Below are 22,396 nucleotides of genomic sequence, written 5' to 3' on the forward strand. Positions count from 1 at the left end.
ACTGTTATTTAAGCTTTGAGAAATGTTTGGAAATACCAGATGACTGTAACATATGGGAGCTATTAATAATATAGAAGAGTATAGACATATTTGACTCTTGTAATCAGGATTCGGTTGGAGGCAAAGAAAGTCAAACTAGGAGTCCTAGTTGACGTACAGGTTCAGGTGGAGTCCTGGGTGGCCGGCATTCTGAGGATCAATATTTGGAAATGAGCCAATCTGGAGTTTGAAGCTATGGCCAAAACCTAATCCCAGGTCACTCCAAACATGGCTGATACAAATGATCACCTGAGACCTAAAAGGCAATCCATCAACAGAAAGACAGAGAGAAGCTTGACAGTGGATGTCATTTTCTATCCAGGGAGGAGGAATATTGAGCTCAAAGGCAAGATGCTGATTTTCTAAGATATAAACGTATAAACCAGGCACAGAGAGAGATGGACATGCGGCCCGAGGATTGGGGTCACAAAGGTGATACTGAACCCCCGAAGAAAGACTGGGTCTATTTTTATTCTAAATTTCGCTACTCGCTTAGAGCTCCTTCCAGTCTCGTTGGGAATAGTCAGTTCCAGACCAAGTAATGGGGCAAGTCTACAGATGGACAGACGTCAGTCATGTCGCTGCACCGATGGAGGTTGGGAGGCGGGGCCTGGCCACCTGCAAGACCTTCACCCCGTGTGAATACCGGCCCTTCTCAGTCAGCCTCGGCCGTTTGCTCACATGTTTGATGCTGCTGCCGTCCAAAATCTTTTTCAGCCTCTTCTTGAAACAAACAATAATAGTGCTAAAGATAATAATAAAGCCATGGATGTCATTTCTGAGTGTTTACTCTGCTCCAAGTAGAAGTATTATTTACCTTCTTATCTTAACATATCTTAAGCAATTTTGTGAGATAGCTATAATTCATGTGTGTATAAGGAAGGTCTAGAGGCGTGATTTGCCCCTGATGACACAACCAAACATTAATTTTTAAAACATAGAATTCGTCAAAGTAAAAAATGAAGAAATATATATATATATGTACACACACACACATATATATATTCCCATTTTTTTCATAGTAAACTTCGAATCATGTTTCTGTATCTTTAAAAAATAAAGTTCCAATAAAAATCCATTAATGCCTTTCCAATATAGCAACCCTCCTGTCCAGCTGTGAAAAGTACTCGATGATACTTATTTGCCATTTGTGTTATTTACGGTCCATGGCTTTTATGGTAACTGGTTCCTATTATTGGTTTCTATTAATGTAAAACATAAGTGAACATAAATGAGGCGTGAATCGTTTCTTTTTATTAGCCCACAGTCTTTGCTCCGTGCTTGCAGGAACTCCAGCTGTGTCTCGTTAGTGATAACCTATTTAAAAAAGATCTTTAAGGATAAGCAATATGACAGAAATCTTGGTCCATTTCATGTCACTTCCCTCCTGCACAATAGTGGTGAAAAAAGAAAAAAAAATGTCATTAATGGCACAGCAAAATCTGAAGCCACCTCTGATTTGCATTGTGCTTTATGTGATCCTAGTTAGACAACCAGTGGATTCCAGTAGTAGTGTAAGTAACTACTAATTTAAAGGCAGGTTACATTGTGAATCACTTTTCCCAGGAGCAGCTTCTGGGCTTTCCTGTTACACGTTTGTGTGATGACATGGTTGCTATTGTGTCAAAATCATGAAGCAATAGAATTTAGAGTTTTAAATAAAGAACACCTGAAATAATTGGAAATACAGTCCTTCTGTGTGTTGGGGGACCAAAAATTAAATATAAGATTTGTCATTCACCTAAAAACTTAATTTTGATGGAAAAAACACTTGGTATTCTACTTCTGTTTATAGGACAACTATGCTCAGAATTGTTTCTAATATTTTTACTTATTCAAAAAGATAGAATAAGTAACATATTTTTTAGAATAAGAAAGCAAAGCAACCTAAAACTACAAGTTTACAGTTATAGCATAAAAACCCTTTTGATGCGAGGGAAATGTTACTTAATTTAAAACAATTGAATAGAATAACTTATTCTTGTGTGAACATTTCTCAAGGACGTGATACTCTCATGTCATTTTCTAATTCAGAGAAGAAGCAATTGTTCCTTAAAAATAGTTTAATAAACTTGCTATATTCAGCACCCTCGGTCATCAATAATACGTGGGGAACTCCTCTGTAATAAAATATGTACGTCATCCTGTGTCACTAGGGGCCCTTTCGTGACATCGCCGACGTGTTAGAACAGCGCTACAAGCCTTTGGAGCCAACCCTGCGGGTGGCAGAACCCATGGATGAGCTGAAAGAAGCCAGGGAGGAGCTCAAAAGACGAGAATGGATAAAAAACATTCACGACAACATGTGAGTTCGCAGCTGCGCCCCGTTTGGTGCCCTAAGTTATCTAATATTTCCTGTTCCCCTGAAATCATAGAGAATCTTTTATTTGTGAGAAAAGATAAGGTCACCCTTGACCTATTTGAAAGCAACCCTTTTCAACGTGCAAATGTTTTAGAAAAGGTCACTACCAACGACAATATTGATTGTGTGTACACACACACGCACACGCACAGAGGATACGAGTCGTATTGAATTAGGGGACCACCCTACTCCTGTATGACCTCATCTTAACTTATTACACCTGCAACGACCATACTGCTGAATAATGTCACAGTCTTTCATATGTTTGTTAAGCATAGGAAGTGTGACAATAATATTTTACATATAGAGTATGGGTTACAGAGGATTTTTTTGGAAGTCATTTTAAATCGTCATTGATTTATTCTTGTTCGTAAAGAAAAACTCATGTCATTTTCTCATGCCTTCTAGAAAAAAAATATATATTTTCCTTATACGCCTTGCTCTTGGAAGCCAGGACATTACATGAGTAATTAGTAACTTTTCTGTGAGAACCTCCCAGCTGGATATTGTGGGAAATGTGGAGGGGTGTTTGTTGATCCAGCAAACGTTTGCATGTCAGGAGCAGTTCTAGGCTCGAGAAATGTTGCTCTGAGGGGAGAGACTATTCTCTTAGATCTTCCATGTTTCTAGCTTTAAACCCAACCAGAAAACCTAACAAAATTCTGAGTGGGAATTACTACAGGTAAGCTATTGAAAGTGGTCAAGTGTGTGTCAAAGACCATGATTTTTTTTTAGCCTACAATTTGCTCTCGTCTCTGATGATCTGGATTTCGACAGAAAAAAGAGAAAAGATAAAAGCAGGTTCATCGTTTAAAAAAAAAGAGCTCGGATCCCTTTCTTTGGACCTGTTGTTTCTGAACACCTGTACCTCAAAACAGTGCTTTGCCAAAGTGGCACCATTTGGGGGGCATATTCTGCCACCCTTCGTTATTCGGGATAGATGACATGAGAGATGCCCAGTCAGCACTCAGTGGCAAAGAAGAGCCAGCATCTCGATGTCTTGAGCTCTCTCATTCACCGGCACGGATGAAAACCTTTCAGCAGCCGTGAATCTTACGTATCCGCCTTCGTTTCCCTCACATTCACCACCCGGCTCAGACAGAAGCCTTGGGAAATAGTAGGTTTCTCATTTTTAAACATTTAAAATATTTGTTTCTACTTAAATATCAGCAGCATTTCCTAGACAGCACCATAGGAAAATCGTGGGAAAGGTTAGGAAACTAGATCTTCAACAACGATTTTGAAAAAAGGGACATGGAAAAAACGTGGTGGTATAAAAGAGACCTGGTTCCATTTATCACTAAAGAATAGTGATGAGGAAATTTAACACGTCCCACAACGTTATTTGACTTTTGTGACTTTTTCAAACACTTTAGACCTTTACAATCTGCACATTTCTCTGAACTGCTATTGTATGATGAAAAATCGGGATTATCGTGTATTTTCAGAGAATGTTTTCTTAACAATTCAACTTTTATTTGCAACTCTTCCATTTATTTTAATTACTAGCGCAGCGGGCATCGTTTATTAATCAGCAGAGCCTTTTTAAGTTGAAATACTGAATTAGCTAACCCCATTAACCCAGGATACTCCAAACACGCAGTAACGGGAGAGGCGGTTGCTGTGTGAACCGCGCTGTGCACGCGGGCGCTCAGGGCTCAGGTGGGCGCCGTGTCCCTCCGCCTCTCCCTGCTAATTTCCAGTGGAAGTTTACAAAGTGCTGCCTTCATTTTCCCAGCCGAATGTTTCTAATGAAGTTCTGGCGCTTTATAACACTGAGGATACAGATATTAAGCCTATGTATAATTAAGAAGTTCTAGAATTTGTCTACAAAAAAACCTTAATTACTTCAACTGTACAGTGACATCTGTGCTCATTTTTGTCCTCTGTTTCCTTGAGAAATGACCACGTAAGGCTAGAATTCCATCATTATCGATATCTAAGTCTAAAGAAGCTTAGGATGTATAACCGCGACATAATGGTGGTTATTTGGAATATTTTTAGTGGTATGCCTGAAAGTATTACATGTGCTTCTAACGTGTGCAATCCGACAAGTCATAAAAAGACACTTTCAGTCTGTTTAGTTGGATTTCATCATATCCTAAGCACTCTTCCTAATACGACGCCTAACATCTGCTAACTAAAAGTTGACTTTTAGTCAATTCGCGAGCATATGGCTGTGTGTGTGTGTGTGTGAAAGACAGATAGTCATTTTGCGCTGTACTCACAGCCTTATATTGGTCTGCCATTTATACCTGCCAGATCGTCCCCTTTTAATTTAGGGCTCAAAAGGGGCGTGGGGGTCAGAAGAGACTTGAAGGCCAAACAGATGTTTGCCAGACAGAGCAAATGGACTGGCTCCGAGGAGGTGGCCTGGACGACGCCCTCTCTGTGGTAAAAAAGTGCAAAGCTCATGGATGCTTCGTTTGCCATCTCAGGCGCCTTGGGAAGCTTGGCGCATAACTTTGGGAGCTCGTACAGTGTGACAGCGAGGACATGGAGAGCATAGGTGAAGTCACAAAATAAAGGGCCACGTGTACCACGATACAGTATTCGGACTTGACCATATGGATGCAGTGTAGAACTGTCACAGTGTGTTGGTAATCACTGGGTTGAAAGGAACAGGTAGCTTAGAAATATCACTTCATTAGCTCCGCCCATGGTTCAGAATTGTGAATCACGGGTACCGGAGACCAGTTAGGAGACGGCTGTCACAGCCCCGCTCAGAGAGCAAGAGACTCGCAGTCGGACAGGGACATTGTTCGTGGAGAAGGGCAAGTCTGGCAAATTGCTTAAAAGTAGAATGCTGTAAACCCTAAACCAGCCTGATTCCGGGGGCAGCCGGATAATGGTGTGGATGGATGCTGTGGTCGGGGTCTCAGGTGCACTTAGGATGACTCTTAGAACTTCCTTGGTTGCAAACAACAAAGGTTCATTCGTGGTAACTCAAAAAATTAAGGGTGTGTTTGAAGCGATACATCGAGGAATCTTATAGAAATGCGAGGCCTCTTTTACAAGGAGAAACCTTCCTGTGGTCTGACCGTCTCGGTACGATGTCCACTAACGATTTAGTACTTTACCTCTTTAATGACTTTGCTTCTTTATCCTGCATGAAAACCTTTATTTCTGTCCTCAGCCAAATGCTGCTGCTACGATTCAAACTATTTTAGTTATACCGTTTAAGCACAGTTCCTGGGATGGACCCCCATACTCACTCCTGGGTCCCCCACTTCGGTGTCAGTGACAATTGGCATGAGAGGGGCTGCTTGTAGACTGATGTCTTTATTAATGCAGCTTGGGATCTCTTGAGTGTGTTCCATGGCTTTGCTGTAAGGACAGAAACAGTAATTGGCGCTCCCACTCTGTGTGGTTTACGAGATAAAATCGGTAAGACAGCACAGTTCCTAAGACCTTATTCGCTATGCCAGCATCTCGCGACATTACAATTTCTTGTGCATAAGGTATAGGAGGTTTTAAAACTCTAAGAATAACTCATTTTATACTCCTGTCTGAAATGAAAAGAAGTATTTATATTTTGTTTCTCTTTTCCCACATAGTATGAGTGAATGCACTGATAGTTACTTATGATATAAGAATCCTGTGTGTATTTCATAACTCACCAGTAAGAAATCTCTTCCGATTTTTAGTTTCTCCACTTGAAGAGTAAGAAATAGGGATTCGTAGAAGTAACAGCAACGGCCAGTAGTGGAGATCGAAGTAGAACTCGGGAGCTCTGATCCCAAGCCATGCACTGTTTTCACCCTACTACCTCTGGAAAGTCTTGTTTTTTAAACAAATGTCTCTCGAAATCAAATTAAGAATATCACCTTCCTGCTCTTTCAGGTTTTTGCCATTTTCTTCCTACCATAAGAACAAAAAGTATATCCCATCGATGCATACGTCAAGCAAGTATGACCCCAGCTCTTATGAGTGTCCGCATTTCAGAGACGAAAAGCCCGAGAAGTGGATCAGCAGCAAGGTGAGTCAATGCCACATTTAAAACGGTGCCTTCCTTTTAATGACAGCAAATGTAACTAGTCTCGTTACAATCACCACTTTCTTGGTTAGAATGTTATTTAGAGCTATTATATGTAAAGATGGCGCTGCTGACCTACGTCAATATGAGGCTTGTTTTCAGGGATTTTTTTTTTTTTTTTATCTGTTTAGTGTTGTATACTTATGCTTTATGGCTCAGTTACCCTATGATCAATGGCGTGGATCACTGTCTTCGGCAAAGCTGACCGGGGTCCAGGCTCGAATCTGTGGCGAGAGAATGGAGTTAAGCTAACTTTCAGGCAGGGAGACCAGTGCTTGCCTTCTCTCAGTCCCTGTAGATGAATAGAGGATGGATAAGACATGTAGGTAGGTAGGTAGGTAGGTAGGTAGGTAGGTAGGTAGGTAGGTAGGTAGGTAGACAGGTAGACAGACAGACAGACAGACAAAGCTATGTGTGATATTGTGTCTATATGTATATAATAGCGAGAAGGAAGAAAGTAAATATCTGATTCCATAATGGTATTTGTTAGTACCTTGATAAAAATTTATGAATTGGGAAAACACCAAGATGTGTCACATTATAGAAAATGACAAGGAAAGTTTACTCTGTGTTTAACTGACTGTCCAGAAGTCAGAACCTAAACCTGATTGATAGCAAAACCACACAGATAAAATCAAGCAGTGGGTGATTTTCTGCAGAGGGATGGGGGCTCCCGAGCCCCATGTGCTCCAGGCCCTGGTCCTGTCAACCGCCTGCCAGTGAGGATGGGCTCGTTTACACGCAGCCTCCTTCCACGAGGATTTTACAGCATCCTACCGAAACACAAGTCAATAATGGTCCTACTCTAGAAATAGAAGGAAGGGGACATGATCTTAGATGAGAAGAGTGTCTGTGCCCACAAAATAAACGAGAGCACCACTGTGATGGGGGGCGACTTCCGGCCTTCAGCTCGTGCATGACGAAGGAGAAACAGACTGCGGAGAGGAACTCCGTACCCAAGAGGAGGGGACAGCTTAGACCCTTGAGAAAAATGAGGTCTTTACCAAATCCTTAGCAAAAATTCCTCCTTTAAAGGACATTCTAAATGGGATCACCACATTTGCAGTGACTATCATGCTGGGGAATAAATAACTTGGGTACTTGGGGCAGCGCCTGGTCTGCTGATTGACAAATCTGAATGTCAGTGGCAACGTTATTTCATAAACATCACCCTGAAACTATTCTAGCGTTCATGTTTACCTAACATGCAGCCATTCAGAATACAGGCTAAGTAAGATTTATAAACTATTTAATTTTATATTTTGAATAATGCTCATGATATGATCTACATTTCATTTTTTTTGACATAAACTTTTTTGTTTTGCTTTAATGCCCTTTCATCATCCTATTTAATTTGAGCAAGTATTCGGTTCGGTTCTCTAAAATATAAATGACTCACCTTAGTACATTAAGCTACTTTAGAGTGACAAAGATCTTTGTGTAAATGTTACTTTCATGAAATAATAACTTTTTGGTTTTATGGAACAGATTCACTTCATGTAGCCTGAGAATATGAATTTATCTAATTGAAGTAAGCAAGTTCATGGAAATATAGAGACTTTTGGATACTCGTTAAACAGAAAACGTATTGTATTTTGTTCTTTTGGAGGAATCATTGTGTGCCCCTTTATACTTTTAGAAAATAAACAAAGTTAAAAAGTTAATGACAAATAATTGTTCTTGTAGACCCTGAAAAGTAAGCGAGAAAAATGTAGGAATTCTTTAGTTCCTGAAAAATGATTAGTCTCCTTAACCCTACACAAAACCATGTAGAAAAACGTTAAATGCAAATTTAAATCTCTCTCTCTTCTTACCCCCCTTACTTTTCCTCTTCCATCCTTATTCCTTCCCACCTTCCTTCTGATCTCTTCTAATAACCGTATTAAACAAAGAGTATCTCTGTGTAGCTGATATAATCTGCACAGTACGAAGGCAAGCATTCTGTTACTTATATGCAAAAATCTGAACTATTTTCTGTTTTGATGTCAAGTGATTTGAGTAAGACTTGTGCCCAATAACTTGATAAAAGCAGGCTTATTTGTCTTTTTTTTTTTTATAAAACTTTCCTCTCGATTCTGGAAATCAGAGGCCACAAGTTATTCATTTTTAATTAATTAAAGACAATTTTAGGGAGATGAGAGTTGTTACGTTTAAAATGCTGACAAAGTAAAAGACTGACCGAGTTTTATGTTTCTACTGTGGGAAGATGGACTATTTACAAACATTTAAATGCACCAGAGATTTAATTGAAGGCAATAGATTGATTTCAGCCATGAAACAGCTTAATTAAGTATATTTAGTTTCTGTTCTTCACCTTTCCATCAAGTTTTAAGATTGTCGACATGGAGAATTGTTCTTCTCTTTTATTATCTATAAGCATCGAGGTTATAATTTCTATATGTGTCATATAACTTACTCATAGTTCTTGATCTATTTCTAAAATGCCCCATGTTAGATTGAGATTCTCGCTCTGTGTCTCAAATGGTCAAACTTTCTATATTTAGGTAACTGCTTTGTGTTTATAAATTCTTTGCTGTGCTGATTTCAGTATTTAAAATAGAAATGAAACTCATTAAGAAGTAATTTACCAATCACTATTAATTGAATCTACTTGGGTAGGTCTAAAAGAGTAGGAAAATAAAATTTTCAGTACACTGAAAACGTTCTTCTGGTCGTCAAAGTGTCCACATGTGTTTGTATTTACCGAAGCAGAGATGATCCTCTGAGGCCTTTCTCTTAATTGCAGTTAGTTTTCGTGTTCATGTTAGACGACTGATTTTAATGGAGCCTTTTCATGTTTTCCTTTGTTTGCAAAATCCAAGACGAGACGTTTAAGATGGTTGATGTCAGCAGAGCCCTCGCTCACGTGCCTCATTGTAGGAGAATTATGACAGACGAGCAGCCCTTTTTGTTATTTCCATAGCATTTTGGTTCTAAGCAGGATTTGATAAGCTACAAAGCATAAAAATATCGAGTACTCCAAAGAATTAATTTAGAGAACCTAAGCATATTGCACAGAACATAAAGTTGACCTTTACCGTCTACAGCTCTTGGAATGGAGTGGGATGTGGTGCACATCGTAGGCTTAATGTGGTGCATCGCTGTCTGCAGAACCTCGGCTGGGGTGGTGACGGCTCGCCCACTGCACCCGGCGGCGGGATCTGCCGTCACCAGCATCCTGATAATAATGAGCATCCCGCTTAACGACCGTGATGATGATGATCATAATTGATGAACAAGTGCAGCGTGTGGGGATCATTACAGCTGAACTGTACAGCAGAGAAGCGCGCCTCAGTTAGGGATAATTTTACTTTTATGCGTTGATTGGGATAAAATATGCCTTTCTATTTAAACAGACCAGCTTCATATAATTTTAAGAATCCTTCTGTACATGTTGATTGATGATTATGCACTTGCTGAAAAACAACCCCTTACAGTTGTTTGTTTTGTGTTGTTTCATTTCATTAGTAAATGTAAACAATTAAATAATTAGGTGTAATCGAGGGAGAATATTTTGCTTGTGAGGACGGCCTTTGATAATCAAATATTCAGTGCAAGAGCTTTTTCCTCCCTCTCTCTCACACGATACATCAGGGACTGAAATTCTTTATTCCTCTCCTGTCGTTACCCTGTGTCAGTCGTCTTGAGGTCAGTCAGCTTCAGGAAAAGTATTAGTTTATACAATTTCATTATAAATCTATAGAAACATTTGTATTTGCATATAGTATTTATATATACTCTATTATGCACGTTAGAAAATTGTACAGAGCCAAACATTATTTTATTAAAATAAAATCTAACCTATAGAATAGTTTAAATGTGTAATGTGAAGACGTATGCATTCACACTACCTTTGCTCTTTAATTACTGTCTGGTTTCTGACAGATTTATTACATTGTATAGTCATTCTCAATTACTGTTTTCAAAATGACTTCAGAAGTTTCAGGTTTGAATTTTAACTTATGAGTGAAAATAATATGTGCGAAGCTGTGTCCAAGATTCTTAATAGATTAGATTGGACCATATCAGTCCATAATTATTAACCTAAGGGCTCAATTTGCACTTGAATCTAGAACATTGCATTTGAGCGAGGAGCAAACATAATGGAATGCATTTTTATAAAGCATGGCAAGGCATATTTTAAAAAGTTTATTTTGCAACTGCAGTAAAGTCTGAGATCGAGAGGTCTCGCCATTGGATGACTAATAGCCGTTCAGCTCTGAAGAAGCTGAGGCTAACGCTCCTCTCCGTGGTCTGTAAGGTGGACCTCACCTCAAGGAAGGTGCTGGCCCCCCCATGTGCGGACGCGGGCTCTGGAGTAGGACAGACTCTGTTTGAACAATGAGAGGCTTGAGTCACATGCCTCCAAAATTTTCTTCTGAAAGTTTTGAGTCTCAATGTGATTCATGGACTTTAGGAAGAGTTTCTCTTGAAGTTTGTCTCTAAAAAATGCGACACAAGCTAGTCTTCTCTGCCTTTTTGCTAAGCGAGAATAACAAGAGTTAAATTCCTCATCTGACAAAGATTATGGCACGTATTATCTGCACTTCTCTGCAATTAAACTCTTAGTTCACGGTGTTGTTGGAAACGAGGTTCACGTACCAGTGGGAATCAGGAGTCCAGACTTGTCCTCATGTCCACAGAGAGGATCAGAGCTCTCACTTCTGTCTCTGGCCTCTTGGTGATATCACGATCCAACTTGGCAAAAGAGAAGCAAGGACCCCAGATGACTAGAACTAAAACTAGGAAATAGACCCGGTCGCTTAGGAAGAGGCCAATTTCGATCTTAGGGATCGCGGAGGTATTCGAAGTGTTATATGAAGAGTGGGCATCATCACTACGTATCCAGTGTGGTTCTGGCTATGTCTGGAGCCTTGGCACGGAGAAGCCTAAGGGACATTTGTGTGTCCTCCCAGGTGGGACCCCGTCAAACCACTTAGCAATGACGTTTGGGTGCTCCCGCTGCAATGAACATTCTTACATATACATCTCCGCTCTAATGAATTCCCGAATGAGGAATTTCTGAGTCAGGACTGTGACGGTTAGTTTTATGTGTCACCTTGATGACGCTTTAGTACCGTATTTAATGGCGGTGTGCTGTAGAAGAACAGAGAGATGCAAATTAATACTCGAAGTATTAAGAGTACGAATACTGTTAAAACTAGAAAATTAATTGGATATGATGGAGGAAGAAAAAAGGTCATTCCCTGATTACTCCTACGTTTCTGAAAGGGGCAAAGTGAATTTATGGTGATGCTGTTCACTGAGCTTGGGAAAAGAAGAGGGTCGAATTTGGGGAGCAGTTGTAGGGAAGAGATCCTGAGTTCAGTCTTGGACACATCTGGATGCGAGATGACTTTGATTCATCCAAGTGGAGAAGTCAGATATACAGCTGAACATATAAATCTGTATCTTGGAATCACATTTTTGACCAGAATCATGAAATTGAGTATGTCTGCTTCATACATGAAATTTAGTATATTTGGTTCATAAATCATAATTGAAACCATGAAAGCAAACAAAATACTCAAGAATAAGAACGTAGAATAAAATAGAGAGGAGAGCTAGAATTTCTGAGGATTGCTACCACTTAATGGCCATTTGGAGTAGGATGAATCCATATAAAAGGTAGATAAATTGAAGAAAACCAGGAGAATAGGCTCATCAGAGAAGCCAATGGAAGATAATACAATAAAAGAAAGAGTGAAGAGCCTTGGCAAATGATGCCGTGATGTTGAATAAGATGAGAACTGGAAAAGTCCCAGAGATTTAGCAAAATGAAAGTCATTGGTTACTTAGCCAAAGCTGATTCTATGACAATAGCGGGTGACTAAGCCCGACTGGGGTGGGCTGGGAGGGGCTGAAAAACAGGGCAGCGGAGGGCAGGTATGCCTAGATACTAATTGGAATAGTTTTGGCTGAGAAAGGAAGAAGAGATTGGGGGCAATAGCTGTACGGAGACCTATAGTAAAGCTTTCTTTTTTTCCTTTAAGGTGGAAGAAGTTTAGCATAGATTATTTTTGATTATTTTTACCCTTGTTTCTTAAAAGAAAATTTCAATTGTGAGTTTTTGTTCCTTAGAACTTTATTGATGGGAATTCTTTGAGAACCGATTGGAAGTACATTTCTTCCGAGCAGGTTTTTGTTTGTTTCTGCCAGCAGCCTAGTGGTACTGCCCACCCGGGACCTCTGAAAATTAAACTTGGTTTGATGTCCAAACCTACATGAGTACATAGTTAGAAACTCTTAGGAAATACGATTTTTCCCCTTGCCTCCACTCCATGCGGAACCAAGAATGAGATGGGTGCAGACTCTCAGAGTCTCCCTAATAGGGCCCTTTTCCTTTTCCTAGTTCACCTACGGAGAGTGTTCTCTTTCAGGAGTGCTGGTTTCCCAGCCTCCCCCTCTGCTGCAGCCTCGAATGTCAATTCCCTGACCATGCGACATGTTACCCCGTAGGCATGTCACCCCATGGAACCCCATAGACAAGTATATGGCACAGTATATTTTGATTACTTGTGTCTGATGATAGCCTAAATCTCTGATGATCAATCTTTCATTTAAAATGTATATATTATTAGCCCCATTTTCATGTATTAACATTAGAATAAAAGTCATTTAGAAAGTAATAAAATCACATTAATAGACTGACCAAATTCAAGATGATCAGAAGATTAATTAGCTTTTTATTAATCTAAATGTATTTCCCATGCTATATAGTTCATGTGTGAATGTTATAAAAGTTAAATATTGAAATCTAAATATACCAAACATTTACTAACATGTTGCTTCTAAGGCAAAGATGTAAAAGCTTGCTATCAAGTCAAATTTTAATTTCTAGATAACATTTCATATCTTTTGTATCTTTCAATTGTGATTCTATCTCAGAATATAAAAGCGGTACTTTGAAAATTATTTTTTGGTAAATTTCCAAGTTGGTGCTTGAAACTTTACCTCTTACAAAAAGGCAGAGGCAACTAACTACTAGTGACACAGACTATAAAAATAAGGGACAAGTGAAACACTTAACTTTCTGTTACATTGTCACTTACTCTCACTTTATATAACGTACACCGCGCAGTATCAGAAATCCACTCATGTTTCACACACCGCTCTTCCTGCTTGAGAACTCATTTGAAGAAATCGTTCCATTGTGAAAATTATTATTGTGGATTTAATTTATTTTAGTATGCTTAGCTGAATATTTCCCAAAGCATGACTAAATGCAATGTATTTTCCCCTAAAGACATTCTTTACAGAGTTATCTAACTAAACCCTTACATTCATCCTTTAAAAAGTGCCAGAAACCAAATACCAGACTGATTTTGAGAATGCTACAAATCGTAACTTCTGTTATATAAATGACAGATTAATAATTGTCTTATTAATTTTGGATTAATTTACAAATCATTTACTAGATGGCTGTTATAAGATTATAAACTATTAGGGAAACATTTAAATCTGCCAACGTGTTAAAGGGTCGACGGATATGAAGTGTCAGGTGACAAAAAACTGGTAGCTTGATAGTTTTGGCACCAACTCCCTTTAAAGACATCAACTAAATACCATGAAGGTACAAGGTTAGTCAAAATATTTTACCGCGTTGGCTGTAAGGATACAGATATTGACCTTACTTTCTTATTAAATCTATTCCAAGAGCTATTTGTAAAGAGTTTACTCACAACAATTGGAATATTTAATAAAATCCAATTTTCCTCCTCTGTAATTCTTCAGTTGGAAAATGTGGTCCCCTGATGACGATCTCGGGCCGTGAAGAATAAATGGATTTTAAAGGGAAAATTAGATGTTCTCATCACGCCGTCCGGCTCCCAGAGCATTGCCATTTGTCTGTCGCTTTGCCTACCTTCTTCATTTAATTATAGAACTCGCCTGTGAGCAGCATTGGAGAGGAAAGAGGAAGACGTTGCCGGATTGCTCTGTCCGTTGTTTGCTTATCCAGAGAGACAGCTCACACCGATTATGCCCAATGCCGAGCTTCTCCCTGACGCTTGGCCTCTTCCAGATTCTCTCCATCCACCTGGTCCCTCGCTTATGTCAAGCGCTAAGAGTCACTAGTCCCCGCCTCCACCTCCCGCTTTGAAAAGCTTTTTCCTAAAACCGCGCCTTCCCCCAACTGTAGTCATGCATGACTGGCACGTTTGGTGTTTAAAAACCTTAAATGCTGATATAGAAATCACATCCTAGTCCAAAGCAAGTTTTTCTTAGGCTAAATACAATATCAGTCCAGTGCTTTATTATTCTCACTCTACATTCTTTCAGTGTTTTATTATTTCATATATTTTCGCTGCACATTCTTTCTGGCTGTGTTTTGGTATGAGCCATTATTTATCATTAGAAGCCTGGGCTGGGATGTCTGTCCAGATTTCTTTGTAGTTCACCATCTATCAGGGTACCATTTACTGTAGCAAATGGTAAAGTTACCTGCAGGGCCCACTCTGCACTTCCATTGGCTGAGGCTGCTCTGACCCATGTGTTTGCCCAGTTGTTTGAGTAAAGGAAAAAAAAAAAAAAGACTCGATTTTAACAGAACCTATGAAAAACTCCCCTCTGGAAACTCTGACAAGCATTTTCCTCTGATGTTTTTATGTTTTTTTTTTTTTTTCACTGTAAAACTTTTCCAGCCCTGTGTCATGGATTCGCAGAAGCCTCCAGTATATTCTGTATAGATAAAATTCATGTAGCTTCATAGATTGGTTGAAACATCTGTAGTCTTGGGAGAGTTAAAAACGTATTTGAAGGATGTCACGATACAGTCAGAGAAACATATGACGCGACTCTTCTGCCTTCCTGCGTAGTTACAGAAGGAAGCTATGACTCGAGACAGAGCACATTAACCAAACGTCTGAGCATTTCAGAAGCCGTTTGAAAATTCTGGTTTACCTAAATAGGTGCGAGTCTTAGACTCCAAAAAACAGGAAGAAACAATCAATCAAAACTGCCCTAGATATTAAAACTGACTCCGCGCTCTGATGTGAGGCTGCTTGATTGAGCAGTGCTGTGTCAAGCATGTCTTCCTTCTAATGCTAAGAGTAATGCACATAGACAGAGTGACAATCACAGCACAGCCTCCCATCAGCCATAATTAATCTTTTAGTTAACAGAGGCTAGAAAAGCCTCTCATCAGCCTCTTCTGAAGTCTGAGGGACCCTGCTTTTTGATGTTTGCATTCTGAGGAAAATTGTCCCCACCAGTTCTAACAAATTGAAACACCAGGCTAATTATGGCAGCTAATGAAGTGTGTGGGATGGTCACAGCTTGTCGCGAAACTGTTCCTTCAGTTTGGATTAGGGTTTCATCAATCACTTTTTTAAACTGATCCAGAATTGCTTCTGCCCGGTGCTTGGCATTTTTAATGCTGTTTCTGTAATTGGTTTTTCCCCTAAAGCTTAGACTGTTTTTTGAAATATTATAGTCTCGGGACTTGCAAACTCTAGTTTATAAAAAAAAAAAAAATTATTAGTGATATCAGCTGATCAAGTGGTAGAAAGCTAATAAAAGGACCACCAAAATAAAATTTGATATACTGTTTTAATCCTGCTAAAGGTGGCAATAAAGCATGTCCAGGTATAACTATTTTTTCTAACATAGGTATAATACAACATAGGAGAATCGTGGTTGGTGATTAGTGACTAAAATTCCACCAAGAGTTTCTTTGAAATTAATACATAGATGATAATTTATTATTAGGGGAGACTAGCTCTCTATTTATCATTTTTTCTAGGTTTCTACATTTTGCATTGAGCCAAATATTTTAAAACATTAAGACCAAAGAACTGTGTATTCCCAGCGAAACAACTCTATAAACCTGCAGTTCAACTCAGAAAGCCTGGTTCACAGGTTTTTAACTTACCCAAAAAAGGGAAATCAGTCATTTTGCAGAAATGACTGCAGTTTCTGAAGTCAGTAGGCATGACTGTGTTCCAATTAAACTTTATTTAAAAATTAGAAAGTGGGCTGGTTTGGGCCTGTGGGCTATAGTCTGTTACTTCCGTTCTATCCTAAGAGAACCTCTGATTTGTAGCTGGGTTCGTGGCTGTCAGAAATTTAAAAAGTGCACATATCAGCCGCTTTTTGAAGCTAGTTATACTCCTGTGACTCTGTGCTAGAAAACAAAATATAAGTGAAAATGTGAGTCCACCTTCCAGAAATTATTTATCTCGATTTTCCCCTACATAAATAAGTCCGATGATGCGGAGGACAGCTAACAGCAGAGCATGAAAACCCGTGGCTCCGCAGGCGCCAGCAGAAGACACAAGCTTCCTAGGTCAAAGAATGTTCCTTCGCGGCAAAAGCGGAAGAAAGGGCGATAGCCCAGCGTGCCAGTCCCCGAGTCTCAGATGCCACCGTCAGGTGGGAGTGCCAGGTGCGGCCGCACGGGCAGGCATGCTGCAGGAGGAGAGCCCTGCGCGTAGGAGGTCCCCCACTGCTACAGGAGGCGGTACACAGCCCGCTCCGTCTCCAGGGAGACCAGGGGCTTTGCGGGTCTGTGGCACGTGCCGTGAGGGGTTCCATCACTTCCCGGGATCCCCAGTTACATGAGCAGTACTGGGAAGTGGCCTGCCATCTGGGTAAAAGAATGATCCAGACTCTGTGGTTTTGACACGTTCAGCAAGACACGTAGGAGCTCAAGGATCCCATGGCCAATAGCTAGCGATTTTAAAGACAAACGTCATTCCTCTCCTTCCTTTCTTCCAGACGTCTGGAATGGGGGATTTGATAGCTAGAGATTGATTGACATCTTCGGTTGTATTTTAATCCTTGGATCTATGCAGGCTTCAAAAGATAGAGCAAAAACAGAGAATCATGGGTCTGTTGTGCTGTGGAGAGTCACACACCAACCCTGAACTTTTATGCAAAGAGAAATAAACTTCACAGTCGTCTAAATCACTGTTAATTTGGTCTTTCCATCAGCTGCAGCTGCGTCTAATCCCAATTAATATGATATCTAAGAATACTTTTCTGTTACTTTCATAAGTAAGTGACAACTAGAGTGTGTGTAAAATACTAAATTCACATTTTTCTCTTAGCTTTATAGATATTAGTTTGCAATCTATCGATGACTGCTACAAAAGAAATATGATATACGACTGAATCTATGTGTGTGTGTAGGGGGGTCCCTCTGTGAGTCATTTTCTTCATTCTATAATATGACTTTTATCACCCGTTCAACCTAGAATAGCCAGTTGTTGCCTCTAAAGTGGATTTTAATTCTGCTGTTGTAATCTCAGTTTATTTACTCCTTTCGCCTAGCGTCCGTGACCTTGTCGTCTTTATGGGTACCTAGTCCTGTCATTTTAGACTCCTATCCTTTTGGTCTTCGGCTCTTCTTTTATAGCATCTGTATTTTCAGGAGTTCGTTGAGGTTGGCAAATAATTCTCTAACAGTGGAGTTTTCTGTAGGTGCCTGGAAATGATGATTATCAGACGTCTGCTTTCCATCCCAGGCTTTATCATGCGGGTCTGTTTTTCCTCCATGGGCTGATGTAATTAGTCCCTCTTACCCTCTTCCTGTGTGAAGAGCACTGGCCACGTTCACTGTCAGCCACTGAGAGCACCTGTCGTTCGGCGTCTTCTGTCCCTAGTTCTCCAGCACTGGTAACTGGTGGGAACGTTGAGAATTTAGAATCCGAACCAGGTCCTGCCCCCGACAGCTCTTCTCTGCAGGGCACAGAGGCCCTGCCAGCAGCAAGCCCCTGTAGAAAGCCTAGCCCACAGCTCGGCTTCTGTAGCTCAGACATTTTGGGTTTTCCACTCATGGTCCTGAACTCCCTTGAAGAGATAGAAATTTCTCTTGAGAAAGCAATGGCTCAAAAGAAAGCCAACGCTAAGGCTTGCAAGAAAATCGGAAGTTACGTAAGAAGGAGTTCTGATACTGTTTGCTCGGACTAAGAACTGTCTGCTATTTGAAAGTTTCAGACAGCTCGCTGGTATGACAGTCTGAGCGCCAGGTCCTTCCGTGATGTCTTCTTCAGTTCCCCCCACGAAGACATCAGCATCAGTAACTCTTGGTTCCAATTTTCCTCCCACATCCTAAGCCAATTCTTTCACGTACTGTCGACGGTAGAGATGGACAAGAGTTTTTCTTAGGGCTCTAAATATAAGATTTCTTGGAAGAGGAATTTCTTCCCGTAGGCTAATTAACTGGCCCTCATGATGGATCAGAGCTTAATGGAACATTGTGTGAGGTTAATATCCACTAAATCATGTTAACAGTTTTGAAAATTTGGATAGGCCCTAACCATGTAGTTGGAGAGCAGACAAAACTAATTGAAATACTTTGCCATTAATTTCCAAGCTCTTAGAAACTAATGGGTTTCTAGAAATATCATTAGTGATGACTAACACATATCATAATCTGTATCAGCTAAACATATGTCAACGTAAGAGCTATATGAAGTATTACATATCGATATCTTAAACTATATTGCCAAATAATGTTTGTATAAAGAATCTACAACTCATAATGATTTTGGTCCAGTATATTAATGTTACATTTATGATAGAGTTTTAATGTGGTTTTTAAATATAAAACAATTCTTATACTTTTTTTTTTTTTTTAAGTAAAGTGAATATAGAGTTCTCAAAATTTTACTTAGTAACATTGAACAGGTCAAGAGCATTCTGGTTCTTATTTGTTAAAAAGATACTATGAGTAACTTCTGGGAGATTTTGATTTGTTTAAAACACTTTTAACTTATCAAACTTAATACAGAGATTTTTTTTATTAATAAATCATATGAACCTTCAAGTTGCACATGGCTATAAGGCATGTTAAGACCCCAGTAAACGATTTTATTCTGTTTACATCAGAGCCAAATCTGAACTATGTAGAATACGCTACTTTTGTACTTGTTTTATTTTTTCTTATATTGAATTTATTTCATATATTTTGTAAAAGGTTTAGTAAATAGAATGATAATTAAAGCAACATTTTAAGTGGTTAACCCACTTAACATGCCAGTTGCTCAAGTATTTTTAAGTATCAACTGCATATAATTCATTTGCTAAGAATGTAACATGTTAATGGTTTAGTTTTAAAAGTATAAGTTAAAAAGAGATATCAGCTAATTTACAGATATTATATATTGGCCACAGTGAGACATGCTTTTTTTACTTTGTTTCTGATAAATTCTTATTTGCAGAACAAAAGTGATGTAAGTGAAGATAATACATACACAGTTGAATTTAACTTTATTCAAGAGTTTTTTCTCATATGTGGCCCTTACCAAAAATAGTTTCAAAAGGCCATAATCATTAAAATTATTTTGTCTTTATATCCTCTTAATCTTTAAATAATTTTACGTTGTTCAAAAATAATAGTGAAATAATGTATTAAATATTGAGATGTATCATACGTCAGTGTTTTTCAATTTGACATCTTTTATTTATAAAGTTTAAATAAGTTAGGAGCAATATTTAAATTGTGAAATAAATTGTGGTTTTAACGGCCACGGCAAATAAACATTTCTTAGTATTTTGAATTCCAAGGTATTTTACCTACACATGTTTTCGAGTTCAGACTCAGTAAAGTTCAAGGGCATCCGAGTATGAAATAGCTTGTGAGGAAATGCACATTACTTCCGTAATTTGATTTAGTTGGGGAAAAGGACACTAGTTCAGAAAATAGATCTTTGTCTTTAATAATTTTGGTTCAAATGTAGACATTAGGTGTTGTACATAGACTAGTAAATGTGCGTGTAATTTTCCCAAAGCTTGTCAAGGGGTTGGCATTATAAAATACATTAATTTCCATTCACTATCTTACCTGCATTTTAAGATGTTTTATTATGTAGACTCATGTATGGAAAGCATTGTTAAAAACGTTCCGAAAGGAAAATGTAAAAAAAGAATTAGAAACTATATGTTTGGGTATTTTATATAAATGACAAAAAAAAAAAAAAAAAGGAATCAATTACAGAGAGGAACGCAGTTGATAAGTGTCCAAGTAGAAAGAAAACTTAAATCCAAGAGGAAAAGTAAATGTTCGATGCACTAATTATTATTATTATTATTATTTTTACTTAATATCAAAATGAAACATGTGCCTTGTTAAAGTAGCTCTGCTCCCAGATTTGTCACGCCGAGCGGCATACTCCGACTCAGCCCCCCCATCTACATGTATGGCCCTCCTTTCCAAAGGCCACTTTCAGCTCCTCCATCTCCCAGCCAATAATATGGCGGCATCGTGATTTATCAGCTGCTGGTGTTCGCCATTAACCGTCACCTCCGGAAGATGAGAATTTAGCTCTTGTATGCCGTCATCTTCATGTTTTCTGAGAGTACCAGTCTTGAGTTAAGACAGGGCATGAAAGTCATTGCTCTGCCATCCGAAAACCTGCGGTCTTCCAAATGAACAATTTCAAAATGCGGGTCTGCACAGCTTTTCTAGAGAGGCTTTTGAAATGATAGCGTTATTTCCAAAAACGTTAACGCCCAGGGCATTTCATTCATGTCAAGCATACCTGAATGGGGATAGACGGTGGATATAAACGCAGAAGGCCTGGATCCTGCCCCCAGGCACCTTGTGGTCTAGGGGAGGAGCTGAAACATGTCAGGGAATTGCCCTGGTGCAAAACAAAATCTACAAGGGCCCGAGAAGGCTGTGACTATGCACCGTAGGGATTCATGCAGGGAGAGTCGATTCACACCCGAGGAAGGATTTCTGGGAGGCAGCAGCGTCTTTATATGAGACTGGCTGTTTGAGTAGGATGTGCACCTCATAAGAGCCGCACAAATATTTGCCGACTATAACTAGTGCTGCCCAGCCTCCGCGGGCTGACATTCTTCTTTCTGCATCTGCTAACGGCAAACGCTCTTTGCCTCGGTTAACGGTACGTACCCTTGCTCAGCAGCAATCAGCTCCACTTATTCTTGTCTTTGGCTGAGAGGAATTAACAGAAACATTTCTATAGAGAAAATTCACCATTCAATAACAGTTATCGATATATCCTATAATTACAGGGAGGAAAAAAACAACCTTCCTGTGAGAATGTCATCATGTTAATGATGCATGTCTATTACTAAGAATTATAAATATTGAGTAATAAAGCTGCAAGTTCGCATGTTCCCAGATGTTATTTTGGGGCCACTCGATTAGCAATTTTTCAAAAGCATAAGCAGTAATTAGAAATCTTTCATAATTTCTTTCAGAAATGGCACTTGATTTTAATTCTTTCACTTAAAGAAAAAAACGCGTAAAAAGACTGTCGGAACTATTGACATTTTTATAGCTGACAAAAATTAAACATAATTAAAATTAAATATTTGTTGCATAAATTAAACTGCAATTAATACGTTTTCTGCCGCTGCTTGAAGGATAAGATTAAAGGAGTGTTGTTAGCAGACTCCCCGCTGTGACACTAATTTCTTAATTTTTACACCAAACATCATCGAATGTATTTTCACAGTAGAAGAGTGAAAAAAACAAAAACATTGTTTGATGAAAATGATATGCTTCAGAGGGAGATAAACTGGCTTTTATGAAGGCGAGGCAATATTACTGTTTGTTTTAAGATCTGATGACTAGTTGATTCCAAGGGTAAGATTTGCGTTTTTGAAGCCGTCGAAATAACAGATTCAATGGCCTTTCGTTTGAGTGAGCTTCGCCTTGTAGATTATCCAGTGCATTGTTCCAGGATGTTTGTTCTTTTGGGGGTAATTGGAAAATGAGCAAGACATGTTATGCCGAGGCCTCCCCTCCAGCTAACCAAGAAATTAGAATAAATCCCATCCCCAAAACTTAGCTATAGATAATTTAGAAAAAGTGGAGGGGTGGGGGGATGTGTTCTGTCAGTACTGCTCATGGAGGAGGGTCATTTTTCTCACGGGAGCCCACAGTGGTCAAAAGAAAAGCAAACCCTGACCAAAGTTAGTTATTGCTATCTTAAAAAAAAAAAATCTCCAGCTACCACTTACCCAAGCCATGCCTCACGTGGCAT

At 39.2% G+C, this 22,396-nt stretch overlaps 1 protein-coding gene across 1 annotated transcript in view; it reads left to right on the forward strand.

The window, feature by feature from the left end:
- The window catches only part of SPATA17 (spermatogenesis associated 17), a 92,269-nt gene that overhangs the window by 62,055 nt on the left and 7,818 nt on the right, over positions 1–22,396 (forward strand). Inside the window, exons 8-9 of the mRNA XM_016165080.2 lie at positions 2,196–2,344; positions 6,245–6,380. Coding sequence (XP_016020566.2) covers positions 2,196–2,344; positions 6,245–6,380 — 285 coding nt within the window. The remainder of the gene's footprint in view (positions 1–2,195; positions 2,345–6,244; positions 6,381–22,396) is intronic.

This window comes from Rousettus aegyptiacus, unplaced genomic scaffold, assembly GCF_014176215.1.
Source record: "Rousettus aegyptiacus isolate mRouAeg1 unplaced genomic scaffold, mRouAeg1.p scaffold_m13_p_18, whole genome shotgun sequence".
Taxonomy (NCBI): Eukaryota; Metazoa; Chordata; class Mammalia; order Chiroptera; family Pteropodidae; genus Rousettus; species Rousettus aegyptiacus.